Source organism: Pinus tabuliformis, chromosome 5_1 (assembly GCF_031772625.1).
Source record: "Pinus tabuliformis cultivar Carrire ecotype Pingquan chromosome 5_1, CPIR1, whole genome shotgun sequence".
NCBI classification, from domain to species: Eukaryota; Viridiplantae; Streptophyta; class Pinopsida; order Pinales; family Pinaceae; genus Pinus; species Pinus tabuliformis.
The window spans coordinates 620062658-620073050 of record NC_142305.1 but is presented as its reverse complement, the minus strand read 5'-3'; the positions used below and the strand labels follow the sequence as shown (position 1 = coordinate 620073050).

The window sequence follows — 10393 nt, the reverse complement described above, 5'->3', positions numbered from 1 at the left end:
TAATAATAACATATAATTATTGGATAAACCATTATTCTATCAAATATATAAATAGGGTAAAATTCCAAACTGAATGAGGCTCTAGGCTACAAACTTATGGAATTTAAAAATTTGGCTAAACGTTGTCTCCTTATAAGACAACAAAGTGTTTAGCATAATAAAATATTGTTTCAAAATTTACAAAAAAAAAAATCTTTGATCCCATAATAAGACTCAATAAATAAACTAGCCCACCCTCATAGAATCTCAATTCTTGCTCAATCATAAATTCATGCAATATCTAACTGACTCAAACAAGTTAGCCATTCACTATAATATTACCAAATAGAAAAAGAAAAACGGAAAGAACGCACTCCTCACGGACGAAGATCCCGACATCGATTGTAAAAACCAATAGAACATTGACATGGCAGTTGTGGCAGAGGCTTCACTTTCATCGTGAGTCCGTAAGGGGAGTCCAAAAGAAACAAAGTATTTATATGTGAGTGGTGCAGAGAACAATAAATGCAAGGCTGCATTTATTAACAAGGCACTGTTGCTTGCTGGGGTAGAACTCAGATTGACAGATCACTTTATTGTTTGGTCGGAGATAATGGGCATGTTGCAGGAAACGGTACAATGGCGAATCGGCAAGCACTCAGGTAAAAACGAGGTGCGAAGTTTTTTGCCTGCACGTAAGGACGAAACAAGATTAGGTCACGGTTTTAATGTTATTATTCAACACCCGGAGGTCTGGACGCTTGTACATGGGGCTTCAACTTTCTCCATCATAGGAATTACTTGGCCAAGAGGAAAATTTGAAGCCTCATCCAATTTTTAGGTCTGTTCCCTTAGGGATAGAGTAGCTACACTGTTGTTATTTCAGCACGGCACACAGATGGCATGAGCTCCTTCATTTAGTTTTCTTGATCTGTAAAGTACTGATCTTGTCCTTGTCGCCGAAAACAGATAGAGGGTATGGTACTGCAGCCCTGTCCTTGTGATCGTCTTGTCTGGGGTTGGCTAAGGACCGTTGTGATAACCTGGTAGGAATCCGAAGATAAAGACTCTTTATATAGATAGAATTTGAGGGCAAACAATACCTAGGCAGCAGGGCAGCATCATTTGAGCAGTTGGAGATATAATTAGGTCGAAATATTGAGTTGCAGGTGAAAGGTAATGATAGCTGGTATGGATGGTCGAACGAGGAAGGCTAACAGAGTTATGAGCCCCGACCAAGCAAAGATCTGTTTGCAGCCCAAACAGACTAGGAAAGTGCAGGTGGTGTATTATTTGAGCAGAGGTGGCCAGCTTGAGCATCCTCACTTCATGGAACTTGAGCTGCCCTACAACGAGGAACTCTACTTGAGAGGTGAAGTAAAATTGCTGGACTTTTTCAGAAGTTTTCAACCAGGAATTTGTTATTTTGTAAGGAAATGGAGTCATTCTAGATGTGTCCACTTGATAATAGATTGTAATCAACCAGGAATTTGCTATTTTGTAAGGAAATGGAGTCATTCTAGATGTGTCAACTTGATAATATATTGTAATCAACCAGGAATTTGTTATTTTGTAAGGAAATGGAGTCATTCTAGATGTGTCCACTTGATAATATATTGTAATCAACCAGGATTTTTTTTATTTTTTTTAAGGAAATGGAGTCATTCTAGATGTGTCCACTTGATAATATATTGCCCTTACAATGTGACACTGACAATTTGTGTTCTGGGGATGGAATATTGAATGGCACCTACAAATTTCGTTATAAAACTGCGTTATTGAAAGTGAGGTGCATTGTACAGTTGAAAGCATGAGTAATCAATATCTCACAGTGGTGAAATGATTCTCAGCGGTAGTGCCTTCTATCGAACTGTAATTGATTTATCGTGGGTGGGAGTGCAGATTTTCATATATATATATATATATATATATATATATATATACTTTTAGAAGGTGATCTTTGACTATCTCTGGGTCATTGGGAGGTTGTAAATATGTAGTTGAATTTATATCAATGGTAGATTTTGGGATATTACCATTTTGGGATATTTTAGAATTTGACACATAAGATTGTAACTATGTCAATTTTTATAAAACTGCAAGTGATTTATCGTGGGTGGGAGTGCAGATTTTCATATTCATATATATACACACTCTTAGAAGGTGATCTCTGACCATCTCCAGGTTGTTGAGAGGGCTATCAATATGTAGTTGAATTTATTTCAATTGTAGATTTTGGAAATTTAGATTCTGAAAAATAAGATAGTAACTATGTCAAACAATTGATGTTGCTCTTATTACTCATATTTCCAAATTTCCAAATATGTGTAGAATCTGCAATAGATATAAAAATAGCACAAATATATCACAAATATGTAGAAAGTTATAGTTTATACCAGCCACATCATTTTAGGGAATGTTTTCCATTGAGATCTGTGGTGGATAACAGATTCAGCTTGACAACAGGATGTGATGGATAACAGATTTATTTTGACAACAGGATTTGCTTACTGTGCAGATTTTTGTGAAGGTTTTTGCTATTTTGAGTGTGTTCTCTAACAATTTTGACTGTGTTTTCTGTTAGATCGATTTGACATTGAGTGTGTTTGTGGTTACATCGATCAAAACTTAGGGGACTATTTTGGCAGATTTCAACTAGAATCTCTAGATAGATCTATTTTGAGTAAATATTGAAATGCTCCAAGAAGCAAACCTGGTTACTTGGCCAATTGAGGAGAAATATTATACCCATTTACGGCTAAACTAAAGTCAACTGAACAGCTAGGGTTTTGTTTTTCATCGTAACAATATCAAAACTTTGTGAATAACTTACTGTTTATCTGGTCACAGATATAATGGATCGCTTGACACTTCTCAGAGGAAAAGGCATGCCATCACTTTTCTCATGGTCATGCAAAAGGTGCTTGCTCTCACGGATCTACCGTTAGAGTAGTTAAATGCGATTTCTCAATATACGAAGAAATTAAATGGACAGCTTCTGTAAAATTCCAAGGGGCAAGGTCACTTTCTCATCTTAAAATGCTTTCTGTATGCATGCAGGAGCTATAAAAATGGTTATGTCTGGAACGATTTATCGGAGGACGATGTAGTCTGTCCAGCTCGTGGAGTTGAATATGTTCTCAAGGGTTCAGAGTTGTTTGAAGGTTGTTCAGGTAGCTACTTATTTATTTATTTTTGAAGATAAAAGCTTACATTATTCAGAAATATTATCAGATTTACAAGGGAGTAAATTTACATTCCAGAAAAAACAAAATTTAATAATAATAAAATAACTTAAAACTAAAAAAGATAATAATTTAAAAAGTTTCATATTTTTAATAATTGTAAAATTTTTAATATTATACAAATAATTAAAATAAATTTAAATTTCCGCTTTGGACCCTAATCATTTTAAGAATATTTATACTTAATTTTTTCCGGCTAACATCTTACACAAAGACACAATTTCAGTTACTAGCACTTCTTGAAAATGTGAAAGAAGCATTATTTTTAGGTTCGTAAGAAAATTAATTTATTAAATATTATGGGTTTGTTAAGATGTTAAATTTATGTATTTAAAAATATTTCTCAAATAAAAAAATTATTCAATTAAATAGTTAAATTTTAATAAAAAATATTTGTTAGTAAAATTATATTGAAAACAAAGTTTAGAGGGGTTTATTTAGTACTGTTGCAAAAATGTTTTTGGAAAAAATTATTTAATAAAATTTTGAAAATGTAAAATAAATATGAGTACAAGATTATGATCTGAGTTTAGATCACAAAACTCCTCTAAAAATAATAGTGATCAAAACCAAACTAGTCTAAAATAAACTCAGTTACAAATTCACCACACAACAAACAAACAAATCAACAAAAAATATAAAAATAAAATGACAAACCAACAAAAAAAAATGTCAAACAGGCAGGGGTCCCAAAAACAAATAAATAAACTCTGCAGAAGATATTGGATAGACAGTGATCTGGTGCTTTGTAAAGACATTCGATGTAAAGTCAACAGTTCAATTCCCAGCCCTAATCAAGGTGATATATTAAATATATAAAGATGTAATCCCACCAAACTTAATAAAAAACAAATTCCTTAATCTAAAATCAACTCAATTACAAATTCACCCACCACAAACCAACAAAAAAAATTTAAAAATAAAAATAAAATATAAACGGCCTGGCCCAAAAAAAAACAAACAAACAAACTCTGCTGAAGAAAAAGTATTGAAGTCCATTCTGAAGAAGAAAAAGTAGGGAAGTCCATTTCCAAAACAAACTCTGCTGAAGAAAAAGTATTGAAGTCCATTCTGAAGAAGAAAAAGTAGGGAAGTCCATTTCCAAATTTCAGAAGGGAAAACATAATTCCTCCGTGATTGAACGGCCTTTGTCCATTACTGTAGGGTACTCGACCTGTGATATGTGTGGTCCACCTTTTAAAAATTCTGCCAACGATAGTCTTTACACCTCTCTATTGCAGATATTAGTTCATTATATTTTTCCACTCCGTACATTTGAAAGTTTATCATAGTGATATGATCTTTTCTGTCTTGGTTATCAGAAAAGTACCAAGAAAGCTCAGGCAGCAAGCCACCCATGGTTTGGCACGCTAATTCTGAAGGAGCAATGATGGTTCATTCTCTGGATTATACACCCTTGGTTAGTGCCAAACCACCTGCAGCTCCTAGGCGCAGCTTAAAGATTGAAGCAGCTGAAGATTTGCAAGACAAAGCCTGCAGTAATGGAATGCCTCCTGATGTCCAGTTTGCCCAAAATAGCACAACACCAAACTTCAGAGTAACCACCAGAGTTGAAGACAATGGCAGCGGCGGCACCTCTGAGATCCCCAGTTATAGGAGTGAAACTCAGAAGCCATGTGATCATACCCAAGACCATAATCAGATTCAAATGTCTGAAACCCTGGATAGAGGAGTATCCAACCCTGAAGAAGAACAAGAACCACAAAAGGAAAAACAAGAAGAGAAAGAAGTCGATCGAAACTCCACGGAATTGAGTGCAGGAGATCAGTCTCCACCATCGCCCTCGAGCGCTTCCTCGGAAGCAGCAGCGCATGTGGACAACAGATCGTCAAACCCCCAAGAAATACCAGCAGCTCAAAGCAAACGGCCCAGCAAATCAGTGAGATTCCAGGAGCAGAAAAGCCCTCAAACTTCAACATTCAATCTGGTACAGCTCATTTCTTGTGGGTCTCTGGCAGTAAAAGATCACAGCATTCAAATGTCTCCCCACAGAGTTTCTCGGCTCGCTCGTGCTGTAGAGACCTCGGGAGCTCAATTACCCATTTCTAGGAGGAGAAATCGAATCTTGCGTAGTAATGGTGTTAATCGGACTCTGGAAGAAGAACTAGAATGCATGTCCGAGAACCCACGCTTACTGGAAGATAAGGAGTATTTCAGCGGCAGCATAGTTGAAGCTGCCAAGGCTGCGGAAGACGAACCAGACCCTACTCTCAATAAATGTTCTTCATATAATGCTGAAAGGTACAATTATAACATTCTTTTTATCCATTCTGATTCCATCAGAATATTATTATATCGCTTAATTTTTTGGGTCATCAGATTACACAGTTTATTCATCAGAATATTATGTTACAGTAGGAATAGAAGAATCAGAAAGTAGTAAGAGAATCTGAGAGTTTGTATTATCTTTTTTTCCAAATGTTGGTCAGTGGGGTTTAATTTTCACGAGATGTCAGGTTTAAATCAGAACAGATTGAGGATGGAACCACCTTTGGTCTCAAAATATTAAAAATACTTTGTTCTTTAGAAAAATACAATCAATAATAATTTGTTATTTTCACAATTAGAATTTAGGTTGCTAATCTGGTTTTTCATCATGTACTCCTAATGATGAGTGCTCCACTCTTCATGTACCCCTGATGATCCACTCATCATCATGTATTCCTAATGTGACTGCTCCACTCTTCATGTACCCCTGATGATCCACTCATCAATGATGAGTGCTCTACTCTTTAGGGGGTGTACACTCTTCAGGGGATGTACCCTTAATGATGAGTGCTTCACTTTTCAGGGATGTATTCCTGAAGATGAGTGGAGTGTCATTTCAATTCAGATATACAATTTTTAAACAATATGTTATTTGTATAGTTAGAATTTATGTTGTTAATTTGTGTTTTTGTTTTTTTTTTCCAGAAAAACTATATATTTTGTTTGAAATAACTAATATTTTGGGTAAAACGCTCCACTTATCATGTGTCTCTAATAATGGGAAGAGCGTCCAGCTGAAATGTTGCTAATTTTAATCAATATACACAATTTCTGACCAACATTTTAGGTAAACGCTGCTACATCCATCATGTGTTCTTAATACAATTTCTGACCAAAGTTTTGGTATCCATCCATCATATATCCCTGATAATAAGTGGAGTTTTGTTTAAATTTTTGGTGCATTTTGATTTGCAGAAGCTCCGAATCTGAGATGGTTGGGACGACTGCAAAGAACGAGGATCACAGCGGTGATGATAGGGCTAAAACTAAATGTCTTCCTCGGAAGAAGGTTCCAAAGAAGCTTCCCAAGACTGAAACGATGCCGGCAACACTTTCCAAGGACTTAGTAAGTGGTACAGACACCCAAGGGAGTGGTAATAATGGTAATAGTGGTAGATGGGTGGGACTTTACCGATTCTCTGGGCATCCTTGTATAGGGTTTACTTGAAAACCTATGAAGGAACAGTTCCCAGCGTTTCCATCCAGGTACAAAAATATGGTGATTTTCAGTAAGAGTACTAGGTTGACAGTGGCAGTTGGATTTTGTTTTTGGTCCAGACTACTGGGAATCTGCGATAATTACTAAGTTTGATTCTCAAACTTTTACCCATCTTTATCCAAAAAGCCAGGAGACTTTTCCAGTGCTACCATCTTTTACCAAAATAGCTATGAGGAACTTTTCTGCTGGGCTTTCAGGCTGGTTTATAGAAGTGAAGCACTTTTGTAATTTAAATATTCAACTGAACTAAAAATTTGGTTAGCTTTGGTTTATAATGGTGCAATTGTTCATTGGTCAGAGTACACGGTAGAGTTTTCATTTTCCACTTCAGGCTGGATTATCTTTGAATTTTGATTTTCGATTTCTACGTTTGTTTAACATATTAAAGTGAAAGTTTGATTTTAAATAGGCTGGTTTATTTGTGATAGTAAAATATTTATGTAATTTAAATTTGTGGGTTTTGTTTAATTAATTATAAGTGGGGTGTTTTTTATTAATTTGTCAATTGAAAATAAAGATGGTTAATATTCATTTTATTATAACTATGAATAAATAAAATGTTAAAAATTTATAATGAAAATTTTTTAGTGTTTCCAAATATTTCTTAATTTGGACTTGATATATGAAAAAATGAACTTTCAATTAATCAAAAACAGTTTTATATTTTATACAAAATTAAATTTTTCCCACCAATTAAAAACATTTTAAATTCTTAATTTATTATTCAATAATAATTTTAACTTAAATAATATTAATAACACATTAAATATTATATATTATCATCTCTAAAATTATTAAAAAATATTAAACAATAATTTAAATGAGTGAATCTTAATGCCATAAATAGAACTTTAGTTTGACATTTTATTTTATAAAACTTTTAAACTTAGATAAAATTGATAAAACTTACATGCTTATAATTTAAATTTTTAATTAAATTAAAAAATAGTCGATAATAATATGAACTTGCTTTGATTTATATAATGAAAATAATATATATTTCATTGGCACAGCTAGATTATCTTGCTATCCATATGGAATCAAAGATGCATACAAAAACATGCCTCTTCTATATGAAGGAAATTATAGAAGGTCCAAACTACAACATTTGTTCATATGTACTTGATGTAAAATTGATAAGAGAGCCATTGAGAAACTATCAAAAGAAGTCTAGAAAAGAAGACCAAAAGATGCTTCCGACCATAATTTATGAATTCTCGAGGACATAAATTAAAGATATTGACATTATTTTTACAACATTGGTACACAAAATCAACATTATGATTCATTCAAAAATTTATAACCAGTTGTAGATCATAAAAGAAATAAAAGAAATAGATCATAACTTACCGAAAGCTTAAAAAATTGATAAAGACTAGAAAAGATGCATTCTCCTCTTATCCATTCTTCGAGGTGGATTGATCTAGACTGTGTAGATGGAGTCCTTTCTCTAGGAGATTGTTTGTTGAACTCCTCGTGGATATGAAAGAAGGATAAGTATTGGAACTCCTGCAATAACTTTTTTATCTTTAACTTTCAATCACTGTTTTACAACTAGGCCGAGTCAACTCGGAAACGGCCTGGTCAAACCGAGCCATTAAAAAAATTTACGACCAGGCCAGCTAACCGGCTAGGTTGGCCGAGTCATAGTTGACTCGGTCAACCAGGCCGAGTCCGTATTGACCAGGCCTAGTCATTGAAAACCGGCTGGGCAGCGTAAATCATGAATAATATTATACTTTTGACCATTGAGACAAAACCTTGAAATTCTTTTTACACCAACTTATATAGGAAGTCATGCCCTTTCCAATGAGTATTCATTTACCTCCTAACTGTGTGTCATTGCAGAGATTTTACTTTTTGAAATATGTGTATGTTAAAAATTGAAAAAGGCTGCCAGCCAAGTTGAATAGGCTCACTAAGGCATGTTGGATCCTCCAAATAGACATGTCTCTTCATAGACTCAAACAAGTATATATACCCAACTGAACTTGTCCATTTTAGCTCTGAAATTTTCAGTCAAGAGAGTATAGAAAAAATTGGTTAAGAGGTGAATTGCAGAAAAGAGCAAAGAGTTAAAAAAGGATGAATTTTGGTGAAGATTCTGTGATTGGGATTTGATCGATATATTGTGCAAACCTGAGACTTGTGTCACAAGAATAATTTGGAACGTAGGACAGAACCTGAGTACTGTTTGGGCCCACAAATCTCACACTTTTTCAGAACTATGGTGTCTTCTGCTTGTAAAACGAATTAGTGGATCTGTGAAAGAATTTAAACCTGTTGTAGCTTGGATTTGTAGTGGGATTTTTTGGACTTGTGGAAGCATTTAAAATCAGATCCGTGGTGACAAAGTTTTGCACTGTGGAGGACATTTTCTTTGAACCATTGAAGCTCAGATCTGTTGAAAATAGTTTGGTCCAATATAGAACATCAGCAGATCTGTGGAGCATCTCTTCTTGACATGGACAGTCTTTTGAAACAGTTTTAAGCAGCCCTTTGAGACAATTTGAGCAGACCTAGGAGGCATTTTGCAGCACTCCCTTGATGTCTTTAGAGCATCCCTTGAAAAGATTCTGAAGCAGCATTTTGTAGACATGCAAGCACCTTGGAGCAGATTTTGAAGGGCTCTGAAGATAACATCTAAAGCAGTATTGAAGTGCCTTGGAAGCCATTACTGGGATAGCCCTTAGAAGATCTCTTGAGCAGACTTGAAAGCTTGTTGGTGCAGATCTTGAAGACTTCTTAAGCAGGACTTCAAGTGATTCTAATGCAAGTTCTTGGGGATGATCTGAAGCCTACCTTGAGTACTTATAGAGGCATCTAGGGGACAGAGCTATTAGCAGAATTTGGAAGAGTCTTTGAGGAATTTTTGAAGGTGTTTAGATCAGACTAAGAGTCGGTTTAATCCTTGTATGACAGTTGACTATGTTTAATCCTTGGTTATTTGTATTTTGTTTTGAGTCTTTGATCATGTATGACAGTTGACTATGTATTGCCATTGGGTACCATTTTGATATAATGGATTGGTTCATGAGCCTACTTTGATCATATGTTGTCTTCCGTCTATATTATAATGCTGTGTGTTTGGAAACATGAATGAAAATCTTTAAAATTATATTTAAAATTATGTTTTTTTATAAAAAAATAAATATTTAATGTATTTTTTACAACGACCGAGTCATTGAAATCGACTAGGCCGAGTCATTACCGAATCGGAGTCCTGGTCAGAGTCGATCCTCGGCCTGGTCGGATTCCTGGTCGGAGTCGTAAAACACTGCTTTCAATAACATAAATTTAAAACATGTAGATCAAATTTCTTGCATACTTAGTCAACAATACATTTAGAGTCTCCCCCAATCTTAAGCTTGGGAATGTTTAATGACTTTGCCATAAGTAGGAGAGCCTGAGCAGCTAAGAGTTCAGCTTTAGTATTGGTGCCTTGACCGATACCAAGACAAGCTTTCAGGTAACGATTTTGAGGTAGCAAGATGATAAAGCCTCCACCACACACACTAGACTGAGAAGTACCATAAAAAAAAAGTTGTATGAAGATCAAAATTTAGAGTGAGAAAGACAACCATTATATTCTGAAACACTTTTTCCTTAGGAGGATACTCTCGTAAGGAAGCCACCACTTTGGAAGTAGCTTGCACTTGAT

At 34.9% G+C, this 10393-nt stretch overlaps 1 protein-coding gene across 1 annotated transcript; it reads left to right on the top strand.

Moving 5' to 3' along the window:
- The first annotated feature begins 468 nt into the window (after positions 1-468).
- Positions 469-7003, top strand: LOC149166456 (protein SOSEKI 5-like). Its single transcript, XM_089432622.1, has 5 exons — positions 469-1351; positions 2830-2899; positions 3040-3152; positions 4547-5486; positions 6429-7003. Exons 1-5 carry the CDS (start codon positions 1159-1161, stop codon positions 6679-6681), a joined length of 1569 nt encoding a protein of 522 aa, XP_089288748.1. The 5' UTR covers positions 469-1158; the 3' UTR covers positions 6682-7003.
- Positions 7004-10393: the final 3390 nt, after the last annotated feature.